General features: G+C 44.3%; 1 protein-coding gene across 3 annotated transcripts in view; it reads right to left on the reverse strand.

The window, feature by feature from the left end:
• AXDND1 (axonemal dynein light chain domain containing 1) overlaps window positions 1–15,799 on the reverse strand; it is a 199,763-nt gene extending 183,964 nt beyond the window's left edge. The window contains exons 1-2 of one of the 3 annotated variants that reach the window (XM_073593064.1): window positions 15,498–15,797; window positions 10,307–10,485 (exon numbers count right to left, since the gene is read on the reverse strand). In XM_073593064.1, the coding sequence (XP_073449165.1) occupies window positions 10,307–10,485; window positions 15,498–15,600 (282 nt within the window). In that variant the 5' untranslated portion in view covers window positions 15,601–15,797. Of the gene's footprint in view, window positions 1–10,306; window positions 10,486–15,497 lie in introns of all 3 variants that reach the window. The other 2 variants (XM_073593063.1, XM_073593065.1) reach the window with 2 other exon arrangements.
• Window positions 15,800–17,255: the final 1,456 nt, after the last annotated feature.

The following is a 17,255-nucleotide window of genomic DNA, read 5'->3' on the forward strand; positions in this document are numbered from 1 at the left end:
TCTGCTTGCCATGTTTCTGAGCAAAAATATTAATATTTATTTTTTTTCCTCAACAGTTTCCTTCCACGCCACAGGAATGGCAGACTGTGGCCTCCCACTTTGCCCAGCGGTGGGACTTTCCTAACTGCAGAGGGGCAATTGATGGGAAACAGGTCCACATCATCCCACCACCCAACTCGGGGTCGTACTATTTCAACTATAAGGGGTTCAATAGTATAGTGATGTTGGCGGTGGTGTCGGCTAATTACAACTTCTTGTATGTGGACGTGGGGAAGAATGGCCGGATGTCCGATGGTGGAGTCATCGCCCAGATGGAGTTCTACAGGCGTCTCCAGAATGGCAGCTTGGACTTGCCAGCTCCAGAGGACAATGTGGAAGGACTCCCATTTGTGTTCGTTGCTGATGAAGCGTTTGCGCTGGGGGACCACCTTATGCGGCCATTCCCTATGAGGACCCTCACCCCAGAACAGAGGGTTTTTAATTACCGGCTGGCCAGAGCCCAAAGAGTGGTGGAGAACACATTTGGAATCCTGGCCAGCCTGTTCCGCCTATTTCTGACACCTATCCATATGGCGGAGTATAAATTTAATCATATCATCATGGCGTGCTGTATTCTCCATAACTTTTTAAGGAAACATTTGGCCAACTATGCTGGCTCTGTTGGGCCTGAGGCCGGAGTGATACCTGAAACAACACTGATGGCGCTTGAAAGCGGCCGTCCTGGCTTGCCCTTCCTGAGTGCCCGTGATGTCCAGTTACGATTCCTGGAGTTCTTTGCGGGTAGGGGGGCCATCAATATGCCAGCAAATCTGTGAAGCCTTTTTCAAATAAAGAAATTCTTTGTGGACATTTACTGCTTGTGTTTGTTTTAGCTGAGCCTGACAGCAATGTGGGGAGTCCTGAAAATTGCGTGATTGTGTAACCTTATACAAAGCACTGTTGGCTGTTATATACTAAAGGCGTATACACTTTTTATACTACAAGTGCTCTTGAAACTGCAATGAAAATGCTCTTGTAGTGCAAAGAGGATTTGCCCTTAGGAAATAACCACCATTTTCTCAGAAAACAGCAATTACATCACCACAAAAGTGTTGTAGTGTTGAGACAATAATCCACACATTCTTGATTAACAAACTTTTTAATACCTGCACAATCACATGTGCATTTAGAAACGGTTTTTAAAACAAACCAACATGTTTGTTGTATAACAATTTTTGGGGTGGCATTATCAAAAATAGAAATGTCCATTTAAGATAAAACAGGCATGTGTAAAACCAACAAGAAAGACAAAAAACTTGAACTTACAAAGTTCACATATGGTAAAACCTGAAGGCAATATCAGACATGAGTATTTAGGAACTGTGTTTGATATCGCGTTCAGATGGGGTCAAATCACCCCTTGAAAAGCCAAATTTGGAAGATGCACACCAATTTACGAATGTCAACATGTGCTAGCTGCCATCACGGGGGATCAAGGGACATGTTTTGGGGGAGCAAGCCCTTCCTCACCGCTACTTTATTATTGAGGAAGGGGTTGCACCCCCAAAACGCGTCCATTGATCTCCCGTGATGGCAGCACATGTTGACACACTGTGTGCATCCTCCAAATTTGGCTTTTCGAAACATTGCAAAAATATTATAAACATTGTACCACACAAAAACAAAAGTGATTTTGTGGGGTATTAAATTCTCCCCAAAACATGAATGATGTTATTATTTTTTTGAATCACATCATTGATTTTTGTCTTGATGTTCTCCAATTCTAAATTACACCCCATGATCTCCCCGATCAGGATCTGGGCACTTTCTGATGTGAAAGGATCTCGATCCCTAACAACACGATCACCTAAAAAGAGAGAAACCAAATAAAAACAGGTATCAAAAATCTGCCAGCATCCATCTCTTACCTGAGCCTGTGGTCGCAGACACTCACCTGTTGTGGTGCCAATTTCCACCACATCTTCTTCCTCCTCCTGCTCCACTTGGGTTGGGGGGATTTCACCTTCTTCCACAGGTGGGGGTCTGTGGTCTCCTCGGATGAGGGGTGTCCTCCGAGTCTTTTCTCCCCTATGTAAAACAAAAATGGTATAATTAGCACACAGTGATTTGATGGCAGAACTATAAATAGAAAACATTGCTTGGAAGTGGGGTACAATTGTCAATTTTAGCAGAGTTCCAAGATGTCGCTTTTTTATTGTCCTTTGTCAACCTGCAATACTTACCTGTTTAGTACAAGCTTCACAGATGGAGACCCTCCTATAGTATACACTGAAGCACCTGTGTGCCCCCCCTAATAAAAATGGTGTTCTTGTGTCCCACATTAGTGCTCCAGCGTCCAGATGTGAAAACAGCTGCTCAGTGTCCTCTCCTTACACAGAATCTAGTTTGCATTTCATTCTAGTAACAAACCCATCTACACAACCAAATATTTTGCATCCAAGTAGGCCCTAAAAAATGTAGGAAAATGCATATGGCCTAAACAATGGTGTTTTAGAGGGCGAAAAAAAAAATGTTTGATACGAATGAATAATGGGCCCATGAACATTAAAAATTGATATTTTAAACTGTACAATTAAGAAAAGCATATGGAGCAGCACGAACGTAATAAAGACAAAAAGAATAGGAACACAGCACAACTACTTACTTTTTTGCAGCACTCTCCGGATCTTTCAGTACTGCTCAGGCTCTCTTAATTTTAGGTCCAACCACCGCTTCCTGAGCTGATCTTTCGATCGTCGTACCCCGAAATTCCTGTGCAGACTTTTGACCACTTTTGTAATGATCTTGGCCTTTCTGATATTGGAATTGGGGTAAGGTCCATACTTTCCGTCATAGTCAGCCTTCTTCAGGATGTCCACCATCTCCAACATCTCCCCAAAGGACATATTTGTGGCCTTAAATCGTCTCCTTCTGGATCGGGACGTGTCCGGATCCGGGCTTTCCTCCTCCTCCTCGTTGCTATAATTAGCACGCACCTGCTCTGACTCCCCCATGTGCTCTTCACCCACTGCGCCGAACGAAAAGGGGCGGGGAATAGACTAGAAAGAACGTCAGGGACGGGCGGAGTTACACGCATGCGCAGTGTGTATAAAGCGTAACAGGCGTGCGTAGTACGTACGATCTGTGAGCGGACGAAGGAGCATTTGACGCACCGATCGTAAGAACGAAGGTAAGAGACAAACTTGTGCCTATACTGCTTCTAGATTGAGGCCTATATTGTAACAAGATTAGGAGAGTTTTGTCTGACATTAGGCTTTGTCTTGTGTTGTGTCTTGCAGTGAACATGGATATCTTATTAAAAGATAATGACTTCATGTCAATATTCATTGATATGTTAAGGGAGCTGCCATGTCTGTGGGAGATCAACCACCCACATTACAGGAACCAAACCAAGAGGAAGGCAGCACTGGATCATTTGTTGGAAATTGTGAAGCAGGTGATTCCCATGGCAGACATCACATATTTGAAGATCCTAATTGGTGACCTGAGGAGCACATATGTAAGGGAGCGCCAGAAAGTCCAGGATTCGCAGAGATCCGGAGCAGCAGATGACATCTATGTCCCCAGGATGTGGTACTATGATAGGTTGCATTTTCTGGCAGGCCAGACTGAACCCAGGTCATCACTCTCCAGTCTTCCTTCCACGCTTCCTTCCCCCCAGCTGAGGCTTCTGACGCCCAACCTGGGCCTTCCAGTCAGCAACATGTGGAGGAGCCCAGCTTGAGCCAGGTATAGCATTCCTCTAAATATTGCTGGTTGTCCAATCAATGATGTTAACTAGATGTTAGTTTGGAGTACTAATTTATGATTGTGATTGATGATGCAAAAACTAAAACCATGTCCCTTTTTCATACACAGGGAAGTCTCAGCCAGGAGGTGGCCGGGCCGAGCCGCCTGCCTGATATGCCGGTCCCTCCCCAACACCTGGAAAGAGAAAGTGGCAGGAGGAGGAGTGCCCTAGAGGAGGCTGCCATAGGCCTCTTTTGGAGGGCTACAGAGGCCCTGGGAGCACCACACACCGTGGAGGAGGACTTTGCTGCCATAATTGCCTCTAAAATGCAGAAGATGGAGGAGGGACAACAACTCATGTATGAGTCGCTCATATTAGAGGCTCTTAATAAAGGTATGAGGGGCCAAATTACATCTCAGACACACCTTTGTGAACTCATAGATGGTCCTCCTCCTCCTCCTGCTGGTCCTCCTCCTCCTCCTCCTCCAGGTCCTCCCAGTCCTCCTCCTCCTCCAGGTCCTACTCCTCCTGCCACATCTCCAACAGCAGAGCCACAGCCCGGAATGAAGCGTGGAAGGAAGACCAGAAAGTGAGGACCCTGGATCCAGTCTGGTCGGCCAAAAGATGCAGCCTCTTGTGGTACCACAGCCTGGGGACACAGATGTCATCTGCTGCTTTCCGGATCTCTGGGACTTCTGGACCAGACTGCCCTCCCTTACATATGGACTCCTCAGGCCACCAGTTTTGATGTCTGCCCTGGGGGTCCCAGGCTTCGCTAATTTCTCATGTTTATCCAGTGTTGCCTCCCTCTTTGTTTGGTTCTGAGCCCTTAATAAAGAAATTTTGTTTTGAATTATACTTGCCTATGTGTGTTTTACTTCAAAAAGGACAGTTTGTTTGTGAGGATTCAGGTAAATTTCAAAAATACAATGTGAAATTAACAAGGGACACCAACACCAAGCAACCTCCTTGAGCTTAAATAATACAAGATATCAATGGTGTTGTGGTAACTTGACACACAAAACACAAAAATAGTCTGTAGTAAAAATAAAAATAACATTAAAAAAGATCAGCCTTGGAAAAAATACAAACATAAAATCTAAACCAAAAATGGCTTTAAATCACAAAAAAAAAAAAAAAAAAATGACGGCCCGGCGATAGTTCAGTTATCCTGACTGGGCGTCACAGCCCGTGGGGGTGAGCATCTCGGCGATCGGTGGTGCGGTGTGTCAGTCTGACGGAGGCTCTTTACTACGTGATCAGCCGTGTCCAATCAGGGCTGATCACGATGTAAACAGGAAAAGCCGTTGATCGGCTTTTCCTCAGTCGCGTCTGACAGATGCGAGTAGAGGAGAGCCGGTCGGCGGCTCTCCTGACGGGGGGTCTGCGCTGATTGTTTAGCAGCACTGACTGACACCATTACAGAAATAAAAAAATAAGTGATGCCCAGCAATGCCACCCACCAGTGTAATCAGTGCCACCTATCAGTGCCCATCCGTGCCGCCTATGAGTGCCCATCAGTGCCGCCTATCAGAGCCCATCATCAGTGCCACCTCATCGGTGCCGCCTTATCAGTGCCCGTCAGTGCAGCCATATCAGTGCCCATCATTGAAGAGGAAAATGTACTTATTTACAAAAAATTTTAGGAGAAACACAGAAAACCTTTTTTTTTTTTTTTTTTTTTTTTTTTTTTCAAAATTTTCGGCCTTTTTTTATTTGTTGCGCAAAAAATAAAAATCGCAGAGGTGATCAAATACCACCAAAAGAAAGCTCTATTTGTGGGAACAAAATAATAAAAATTAGTTTGGGTACAGTGTAGCAGGACCGCGCAATTGTCATTCAAATTGCGATAGCACTGAAAGCTGAAAATTGGCTTGGGCAGGAAGGTGTATAAGTGCCTGGTATTGTGGTGGTGTAGTGGTTAAAAATTGGTTTATCTACAGGAGTTTTGTGTTTTGCCTGTAGAAGCAGCTCAATGTTATCCTATTTTGAGCTCAGCGGTTAGAGGTAGAAAAAAACCTTCTGGATTGCGTTTCTGATTGGAGCTTTCTGGCAGGAAAAAAAAGACGCTAAACTCTCCTAAACTCGACCAAACTGTGTACAAAATATGTGTATGTGTGTATATATATATATATAATGTTATGGATTGTTTAATACTCTGACTAAATGACTATTTTCTATTATGTACATATAAATGCTGAATCTCCTCACTCAAATGAGGTAACTAGAAAATACCCCCCCCCCCCCCCATCAGAGTGAGTCTAATGCCGCGTACACATTTTTCGTCTACAAAAGTCCGATGGACTAAAGCTGGCTGACAATCCGATCGTACGTGGGCTTCCCCGGACCTTCAGTGGACTTTCGACGGACTTTTCCAGCCACAAATCTAACGGACTTTAGATTTGGAACATGCTTCAAATCTTTACGTCGTAACTCCGCCGGACCCAGAAATCCGCTAGTCTGTATGCTAGTCCGACGGACAAAAACCCACGCTAGGGCAGCTATTGGCTACTGGCTATCAACTTCCTTATTTTAGTCCAGTGTACGTCATCACGTACGAATCCGTCGGACTTTTGTGTGATCGTATGTAGGCAAGTCCGTTCATTAGAAAGTCTGCCGCAAGTCTGCCAAAAGTCCGTCGAAAGTCTGTCGGACGGGCTGTCGGACTTTTGTAGCCGAAAAGTCCGACCGTGTGTACGCGGCATAAGAGTCCATAAGCCTCATCACATCAGCAGAAAGCTGATGTCTCTGAAGAGACTGGAGAGACCCTTAAAGTGTAAGTAAACACCCCTATCGTTTTCAGCCAAGGAAGCTGCCATCTTGGCCTCTGTTTAATCTACAACTGCCACGATGCTGCACATGTGATCAGTTATGACACCAGCCAAAGACCAAAGATGTTGAGTGCACTTACTCAGCGTCATATTCTGAGGTAGTCTTTGGGAAATAGACGTATGAGTGCTGCCAGTATTGCTGCAGACGTTGAAGGGGTGTGGGGTCAGCCTGTCAGTGCTCAGACCATACGCCACACACTGCTTAAAATGAGTCTTTATGGTTGTCGTCCCAGAGGGAAGCCTCTTCTAAAGATGATGTACAAGAAAGCCCGCAAACAGTTTGCTGAAGACAAGCAGACTAAGGACATGGATTACTGAAACCATGTCCTGTGGTCTGATGAAACCAAGATAAACTTATTTGGTTCAGATGGTGTCAAGCTTGTGTGGTGGCAACCAGGTGAGGAGAACAAAGACAAGTGTGTCTTGCCTACAGTCAAGCATGGTGGTGGGAGTGTCATGGTCTGGGGCTGCATGAGTGCTTCCGGCACTAGGGAGCTACAGTTCATTGAGGGAACCATGAATGGCAACATTTACTGTGACATACAGTATCTCACAAAAGTGAGTACACTCCTCAAATTTATGTAAATATTTTATTATATACTTTTCATGTGACAACACTGAAGAAATGACACTGTGCTCAAAGTAGTGAGAGTACAGCTTGTATAAAAGTGTAAATTTGCTGTCCCCTCAAAATAACTCAACACACAGCCAACAATGTCTAAATTGCTGGCAACAAAAGTGAGTACACCCTTAAGTGAAAAATATTCAAATTGGGCCCAAAGTGTCAATATTTTGTGTGGCCACCATTATTTTACAGCACTGTCTTAACCCTATTGGGCATGGAGTTCACCAGAGCTTCACAGGTTGCCACTGGAGAACTCTTCCACTCCTCCATGATGGCTGGTGGATGTTAGAGACCTTGTGCTCCACCTTCCGTTGAGGATGCCCCACAGGTGCTCAATAGGGTTTAGGTCTGGAGACATGCTTGGCCAGTCCATCACCTTTACTCTCAGCTTCTTTAGCAAGGGAGTGGTCATCTTGGAGGTGTGTTTGGGTTGTTATCATGTTGGAATACTGCCCGGCGGCCCAGTCTACGAAGGGAGGGGATCATGCGCTGCTTCAGTATGTCACAGTACATGTTGGCATTCATGGTTCCCTCAATGAACTGTAGCTCCCCAGTGCTGGCAGCACTCATGCAGCCCCAGACCATGACACTCCCACGCTTGACTGTAGGCAAGACACACTTGTCTTTGTACTCCTCACCTGGTTTCCGCCACACACGCTTGACACCATCTGAACCGAATAAGTTTATCTTGGTCTCATCAGACCACAGGACATGGTTCCAGTAATCCATGTCCTTAGTCTGCTTGTCTTCAGAAAACTGTTTGTGGGCTTTCTTGTGCATCTTTAGAAGAGGCTTCCTTCTGGGATGACAGCCATGCAGACCAACTTGATGCAGTGTGTGGCGTATGGTCTGAGCACTGACAGGCTGACCCCCCCCCCCCCCACCCCTTCAACCTCTGCAGCAATGCTGGCAGCACTCATACATCTATTTCCCAAAGACAACCTCTGAATATGACGCTGAGCACGTACACTCAACCTCTTTGGTCGAACATGGCGAGGCCTGTTCTGAGTGGAACCTGCCCTGTTAAACCGCTGTATGGTCTTGGCCACTGTGCTGCAGCTCAGTTTTAGGGTCTTGGCAAACTTCTTATAGCCTAGGCCATCTTTATGTAGAGTAACAATTCTTTTTTTCAGATCCTCAAAGAGTTCTTTGCCATGAGGTGCCATGTTTAATTTCCAGTGACCAGTATGAGAGAGTGAGAACGATAACATAAAATTTAATACACCTGCTCCCCATTCACACCTGAGACATTGTAACACTAACAAGTCACATGACACCGGGAAGGGAAAATTACTAATTGGGCCCAATTTGGACATTTTCACTTAGGGGTGTACTCACTTTTGTTTCTAGTGGTTTAGACATTAATGAATGTGTGTTGAGTTATTTTGAGGGGACAGCAAATTTACAAGCTGTACACTCACTACTTTACATTGTAGCAAAGTGTAATTTCTTCAGTGTTGTCACATGAGAAGATATGATAAAATATTTACAAAAATGTGAGGGGTGTACTCAGTTTTGTAAGATACTGTAGTTCAAAGGAACCTCTAGCAATCTTTGGTTGAGAAAGGCTGATTTATTGGGTAGATGCACATAGCATTCTAAAATTATAATGAAAAAAATTATATTTGTTAAAAGAAAGGCCTTTGTGTATAGTAATTTCTGCATTTAAAAACAAACCTCAACTGTTCCTGAAAAAGTCAAGTATTAAAAATTGTGAAACCACACACTGCACCCACAGTCTCCTCTCTGATGTGTTTTCCCCCCTGCTGAGGCTTGAGGGTGCTACACACGTTACAATCTGATTGCGCAATTTTTCCCTTAGGTTTACCAACCACTATATAGAGCAATGAGTTGCTTGATTGAATACAAAATTATTGAATAGTTTAGGTAGGTCCTCATATTACATTGGACATAGATTTGGTATATTTAAAGTTTATTGTACAGAGATTGTACGGGCAGATTATAACATGAATGGTGAGTTGAAGTCATAGAGGAGAAGAAATTCAAACCTAGTTCCATCCCTTCCAACTTCATGACCTTCTAAAGTGCAGTGGGGAGTATTAAATGAACACAAGCAAAGTCTGGAGGTTGGAGGAGCAGTGGCCAAGCTCAACTTTTATTGGAAACTTAAGATCAGCATATAGCTTCATCTGTCTATTTAGATCTAACTGACTTTTTAGCATGCGTATTTCACTGAAAGTAACCTCTGCATATGAATTTTGTCATCACAGTCTCAGTTTAAATAGTAATCAGTTTACATTAAAGCCCAACTCTAGGCAAAAAAAAGTTTTCCCATGCAGTCGGGCTGCGTCTAGCAGTGAGGAGAAAGCTTATAATCGCCCAACCCTTTCATTCCACCGGAAAACGATTCTCCCCCAGTCAAGTGCTTGACTGTTCCTGATCTATGGAGCCTAGTCTAGGCTTGATGAGGTCAGGAACAGTTCACAACTCAAGACAACTGGAGCACAGGGGTGCCGGACCGGTCCTGTGCTGGGAGGATTGGAAAATAAAGAATATCTCCCTTCTCCTCCCCCCAGACATAAACGAGTGATTGTAGAGTCTTTTTTTTTTTTCAATAAAAATAACAGACATTTTATACTTACCTGCCCTGTGCAGTTGGTTTCGCACAGAGCAGCCCACATCCTCCTCTTCTCTGGACCCTCTTCGGCTCTCCTGGCCCCTCCCTCTCTTTGAGTGCCCCCACAGCAAGCAGCTTGCTATGGGGGCACCCGAGCCAAGCTGCAGCTCCGTGTATCCATTCAGACATGGAGCTGTGGTTCGGCCCCGCCCTCTCACTCTCCTCATTGGCTAACTGACTTTGACAGCAGCAGGAACCAATGGTGCCGCTGCTGTGTCTCAGCCAATGAGGAGGGGAGTCCCAGACGGCAGAGACAGTCATGAACATCGCTGGATAGACATGGAGCTCAGGTAAGTATTAGGGGGGCTGCTGCACACAGGAGCCTTTTTATCTTAATGCATAGAATGCATTAAGATGAAAACCCTTCTGCCTTTACAACCGTTTAACCAATGCAGTGCAGGCCCAGCCACACTGCATGAGAAAACTTTTTTTTTTTGGCCGGAGATAGGCCTTCTTCAGACTTAATGGAACACTGTACATACCTTTCCCTCTTTATTAAGCTTGCTTTTCTTGACATGACCCAGCTCAGCCTTTTCAGCAGATCTAGCAGTGGAAGTGAGCACATGAAGAATTTCATCTGGGATAAAGTCTATCTGTTCATGTATAGAAAGTTGATGGGATAGTTCCAAACTATTATTCCTTTCTTGAACAGTCAGCAAGTCTAAGGAAAAACATAGCAAACTTAATATTTCAAAGATTTAAGTTATAGCTTGCATGCACATGAAGATCCTATACTGTAAATGTCTCTAAATCAGTCCAAAAATTCCTATCTACCTTCAGTACTTGATATACATAGTAGCCAACTGTCCAGGTTTGCTGGGACAGTCACACTTTTTACCTATTTGTACTGCGCTCTCTGACAGGCATCTCTCAGTTGACAAATGTCCATAATGAGGATTAAATTCTGACTCCTGACTGAGCTGTAGTCTGTCACAGCTGCAGCTCAAAGGAGATCCATTCTGTCTGTCACCAAACCTCTGTGGCAGTGAGGAGATAGGGACTTTTTTATGTGTGTGTGAAGTAAAACAGTGCCACATAAGCTGACACTTCTGCCGCGTACACACACGATCGGAAATTTGGCCAGCAAAAGACAGATGAGAGCTTTTCGTCTGAAAATGTGACCGTGTGTATGCTCCATCGGACTTTTGCTGGCCGAATTCCAGCCAGCAAAAGATTGAGAGAATGTTCTCAATTTTTCGTTCGGGAAAAGTTCCTATCCGAAAATGCGATAGTCTGTAGCAATTCTGACGCGCAAAATTCCTACACATGCTCGGAAACAATTTGATGCATGCTCGGAAGCACTGAACTTCATTTTCTCGGCTCGTCGTAGTGTTCTACGTCACCGCGTTCTTGACGGTCGGAAGTTCAGCGAACTTTTGTGTGACCGTGTGTATGCAAGGCAAACTTGAGCGGAATCCCGTTGGAAAAGCCATCATATCTTTTCCGACGAGAAGTCCGATCGTTTGTACGCGGCATTCTAGTAGAGTTCTGACTGAACCAGTATTAGCTGGTACCATCACCATCTAGTATCCAAATAGCATTACTGTAAGATCCTATTGACTCCCTAGTCATTCTCCTGTTGGAGTGATATACACCTTATTGAAAAAAGTATTGGACGCCTGCCTTTACACGCACATGAGCTTTAATAGCATTCCAGTCTTAGTCCGCAGTCTTAGCAGCGATAACAACTTCAATTCTTCATGGAAGGCTGTCCACAAGGTTTAGGAGTGTGTCTATGGGAATGTTTGACCATTCTGCCAGAAGCACATTTGTGAGGTCAGGCAATGATGTTGGACGAGAAGGCCTGACTTGCAGTCTCTGCTCTAATTCATCCCAAATGGGTTCTATCGGGTTGAGGTCAGGACTCTGTGCAGGTCAGGCCAGCCTCTACCCCAAACTTGCTCATCCATGTCTTTATGGACCTTGCTTTTGCACTAGTGTGCAGTCATGTTGGAACAGGAAGCAGCCATCCCCAACTGTTCCCACAAAGTTGGGAGCATGAAATTGTACAAAATGTCTTGGTATGCTGATGCCTTAAGAGTTCCCTTCTCTGGAACTAAGGGGCCAAGCCCAACCTATGAAAAACAACCCCACACCATAATGCCCCCCTTGACCAAATGATTTGGACCAGTGCACAAAACAAGGTCCATAAAGACATGGATCAGCGAGTTTGGGGTGGAGGAACTTGACTGGTTTGCACAGAGTCCTGACCTCAACCCGATAGAACACCTTTGGGATGAACTGCAAGCCAGGCCTTCTCATAAAACATCAGTGCCTGACCTCACAAATGCACTTCTGGAAGAATGGTCAAACATTCCCATAGACATACTCCTAAACTTTGTGGACAGCCTTCCCAGGGAGCCATTAAAGTTCATGTGTGTGTAAAGGCAGGTGTCCCAATACTTTTGACAATAAAGTGTACCCTCCGCCTCTCTGAACACAGGCTGCTTTCTTTACTCTGATAGGAAGATGAAATAGTGGAGAGAAGTATGTGAATAAGGAAGGGGAAAATACTGCGCTAAACCAAAAAAATATATAAATAAAAAGTACAAATAGCTGCTAACACTCAAACAAAGTCCAAGGCAATATACAAAAATTAGTGTAGTGCTCAAAAATGTGACCATATGAGTGAAAACATCTATACATGTGATTAGAGGAAAATTAAACGCATAAATGAAGAATGCAAATTAATATTCGATTTCCTAACACTAAACTGCCTCTCCGCCAATCAAGTGCTCGGATCTGTGACCCGTCACCTGATTGGCTGAAACAACAGGCGCTGATATTAGACGCCTATCAGGCGCCCAATCATAGCAGAGGACGGGAGAAGACATTGAGGAGCTGTCCCACCAAGACAGAGTAAGTGCAGAGGGGGGGCACAGTGGGAGCATTTGATGGGGCACAGTGGCTGCGGTTGAGGGCACAGTGGCTGTGATTGATGGCACAGTGAGGCTGCAATTGATGGGGTTCTTTTCAAAATTTTTCTGTTTGTTTGCACCCCCCCAAAAATTTTGAGCACCAGCCGCCACTGCTTTGGGATGTGGTAGAACGGGAGATTCGCATCATGGATGTGCAGCAGACAAATCTGTAGCAACTGTGTGATGCTGTCATGTCAATATGAACCAAAATCTCTGAAGAATGTTTCCAACACCTTGTTCAATCTATGCTATGAAGAATTAAGGCAGTTCTGAAGGCAAAAGGGGGTCCAAACCAGTACTAGCAAGAGGTACCTAATAAAGTGGCCGGTGATTGTATATTTAGGCCTCATGCACAGGCAAAAAAAAAAGCATTTTTCCTTTTTTTACGCCTCAGAATGCAGCTCCATTTCAGCCAATGCTTCCATGCAAATTGTGGCATTTAGAATTGTACTTTAGAGCAGCATTCAGGGGTATTAAAAAAAATGCTCCAAACCAGCAATCGGAGAGGAGCTTACTGATGTAATTTACTAACATGTTCACACATGTATGCATGTAAAATCATTCCAGTGCCTACAATGAATGAACATTTTGGTCAGTAGAATGAGATTACATTCATGGACTTCTAAATGCAATTCTCTCGTAAATTCACATTATTAGATGTCAAAACAGGCATTTCTTTAATGCTTGATTGTTCCGCCAAAGATCCAGCGTAGACAGGAAAATTTGATTGCCCCATTGCACATGAAGCTTAAACCCTTGTGTTTTTTCACCTTAATGCATCCTATGCATCCTAGGCTTTAAAATGAAAAAACTTCTGGCAGTCACCGGCCCCCCAGCCCCCCATTTTACTTACCTGAGCCCCTTCATTTCCTCGACGGGGATGAGGTGTCCCTCTTTCCACAGGGTCCCGGCTCTTGATTGGATAGATTGTTAGCAGCGCAGCCATTGGCTCCTGCTGCTGTCAATCAAATCCAATGACGCGGACACCGGGGGAGTGGGGCCGAGTCCGGCATTCGTGTCTGTGGACGCAAATGCTGGACTCGGGAGTGCACTTCTCCTAGGGGGTCATGTGATGTGAGGAGGAGTCGTGAGAGCCACTGGGGGACCCCAGAAGAGGATGTTCAGGGCCACTCTGTGCAAAACAAGCTGCACAGTGGAGGTAAGTATGATATGTCTGTTATTTAAAAAAAAATAAAAAATTATCCTTTACAATCACTTTAAAGCGGTTGTAAGAGCAGAAGGTTTTTTATCTTAATGCATTAAGATAAAAAGCCTTCTGTGTGCATCAGCCCCCTCAGCCCCCTAATACTTACCTGAGCCCCATCTCAATCCAGCGATGTCCATGAGTGCCTCAGCCATCCTGGATTCTCCCTTCTGATTGGCTGAGACACAGCAGTGGCGCCATTGGCACCCACTGCTGTCAAAGTCAGTTAGCCAATGAGGAGAGAGAGAGGGGGCGGGCTCGAACCGCGGCTCCCTGTCTGCATAGACACAGGCAGCTGCGCTCAGCTCAGCTGCCCCCATAGCAAGCTGCTTGTTGTGGGGGCACTCAACAGGAGGGAGAGGCCAGGAGCACTGGCAAGGGACCCGAGACGAGGGGGATCAGGGCTGTTCTGAGCAAAACCACTGCACAGAGCAGGCAAGTATAACATGTTTGTTATTTTTATAGAAAAAAAACACAAGACTTTACAATCGCTTTTTTTTTTCCTTTGTTATTTAAAAAAAAAAACAAAAAAACATGTCATACTTACCTCCACTGTGCAGCTCGTTTTGCACAGAGTGGCCCTGAGCATCCTATTCTGGGGTCCCTCGGCGGCTCTTGCAGCTCCTAGGAGAAGCGCTAAGATAACCCCCTAGGAGAAGCGCTCTCCCAGGGGGTTACCTTGCAGGCGTGCTCCCGAGTCATTAATTCAGCGTCCATAAAAGCCGAATGTATGAATCGGCCCCGCCCCCGGGTCATTGGATTTGATTGACAGCAGTGGGAGCCAATGGCTGCGTTGCTATCAGTCTATCCAATCAAAGCCGGGACTCCGTGGAGGGAAGGACAGCGTATCCCCGCTGAAGAAGATGACGGGTCTCAGGTAAGTAAAATGGGGGGCTAGTCACTGCCAGGTGTTTTTTCACCTTAATGCATAGGATGCATTAAGGTGAAAAAACACAAACCTTTACAACCCCTTTAAGCTCTCAATACACATTAAAATCTGGTTGTACAATCTCTTTTAGATCTACCAACAACTATGTATTGCAAGGGCCTGTCTGATTGGATAGTTTAGGGAGGCGTTTATGTTAAGTTTTGGTGGATCTAAAGTTGATTGTACAGAGATTATATGGTCAAATTGTAACATTTATGGTGACCCTAAAGCCTCATACACACTATTAGATTTTCTGCAGATTTTTGTCTTCAGATTTACCAAAACCATGTAGTGTAAGGGCCTGCCTGATTGCATACAAATTGAAACTCTGAAGGTTTGACCTCATATTATATGGTTTTAGTAAATATGAAGACAAAAATCTGCAGAAAATCTAATAGTGTGTATGGGGCTTTAGACTGAGATCTATCTGTATTATTTTTACATATTCTTAACATGAAAGGTCAATTAATAAGACAATGCAATGGTTAGTAAACTAAATTGGGTAAAAAAAAAAAGTGAACAAAGAAAGATACATATTGTGTCAAATGTTGCAGACATTATTAAAGCATTGTGTCGCTGAGGGTCACCCATATAATGATAATGATCCAAGTATCTGTCCTTACCAGTGCTGTGTTCTCCAATTGTTAGAAGGGTGCCACTGCTGACCACTCTCCTTCCTTTGGACTTGGGACCCACAGGTGGTGAAGGGAACTCAATCACTGACATGTTGCACTCTTTATTTGTCTGTGATGTGGTGACACACTAAGCTCAGCATTCATACACCTCACAATCTGTGCATACAAAGACCACCGGACAGCCAGAAATGCACACAAGGTGATGAGAAAAACCTCATGTCACTACCTCACCCCCTTCCTAACTAGTGTAACTTCTAATCATTGTGGAAGAATGCCTTAGCTGTCTCCATGACAGCGGCCCGCCCTGTTCCCCTAGTGACCGACACAAATAACACACTGAGCATTGCCAATATCTGCCTGTGTGGAATCATGTGCTGAGCTCTGGTTAGTCTCTAAAGTTTTTTTGAGAAAAAAAAAAAGCTCATGATTTCTTTACACATGTGATGAAAGTGTAGTACAAGGGCCTGCCTGATTGCACACAAATTGAAAGTGTTTAGGTTTGACCTATTATTATATGGTTTTGGTAAATCTAAAGTAAAAAATCAAAAGAAAATTGTATAGTGTGTATCCAGCTTTAGAAGAAGAGTATGATAAAGGCAATGTTTAGGAAACAATAGGAAGTAAAGCCTCAGGTTCTTTTAAATAGTTCACTTCCCAACTGAAAAAAAAGGAGAGAGAGGTTTGCAACAGTAATGTGTGCCCATTGTTTCATATCCCTGTGTTCCCTGTGCATTGTTCTCCTGTATAAACAAACAGCCATAAAGGTCAAGCAAACAAGAACAAAAAAAATGCTTCTATAAGGTCTCATGCACACAGGTGTATGCATTTACGCCCCAAATATGCCACAACTTGGCAGAAAAAAATGCCTGTAATGCTGTGTATGTACTGTACATTTAAATGCATATAGAATTGAGCGCAAATGAATCCTATTGGCCAGAATATGAATTCATTCAGGCCATTGAAAGACATACAGTACCTCACAAAAGTGTGTACACCCCTCACATTTTTGTAAATATTTTATTATATCTTTTCATGTGACAACACTGAAGAAATGACACTTTGCTACAATGTAAAGTAGTGAGTGTACAGCTTGTATAACAGTGTAAATTTGATGTCCCCTCAAAATAACTCAAAACACAGCCATTAATGTCTAAACCGCTGGCAACAAAAGTGAGTACACCCCTAAGTGAAAATGTCAAAATTGGTCCCAAACTGTCTAAATTTTGTGTGGCCACCATTATTTTATAGCACTGCCTTAACTCTCTTGGGCATGGAGTTCACCAGAGCATCATAGGCTGAAACTGGAGTCCTCTTCTACTCTTCCATGACAACATCACGGAGCTGGTGGATGTTAGAGACCTTGCGCTCCTCCACCTTCCGTTTTGAGGATGCCCCACAGATGCTCAGTAGGGTTTAGGTCTGGAAACATGCTTGGCCATACAATGTAAAGTAGTGAGTGTACAGCTTGTATAACAGTGTAAATTTGCTTTCCCATCAAAACAACTCAACACACAGCCATTAATGTCTAAACCGTCGCCAACAAAAGTGAGTTCACTCCTAGGTGAAAATGTCCAAATTGGGCCCAATTAGCCATTTTCCCTCCCCGGTGTCACGTGACTCGTTAGTGTTACAAGGTCTCAGCTGTGAATGGGGAGCAGGTGTTAAATTTGGTGTTATTGCTCTCACTCTCTCATACTGGTCACTGGAAGTTCAACATGGCACCTCATAGCAAAGAACTCTCTGAGG

This window comes from Aquarana catesbeiana, linkage group LG07 (genome assembly GCF_042186555.1).
Source record: "Aquarana catesbeiana isolate 2022-GZ linkage group LG07, ASM4218655v1, whole genome shotgun sequence".
Taxonomy (NCBI): Eukaryota; Metazoa; Chordata; class Amphibia; order Anura; family Ranidae; genus Aquarana; species Aquarana catesbeiana.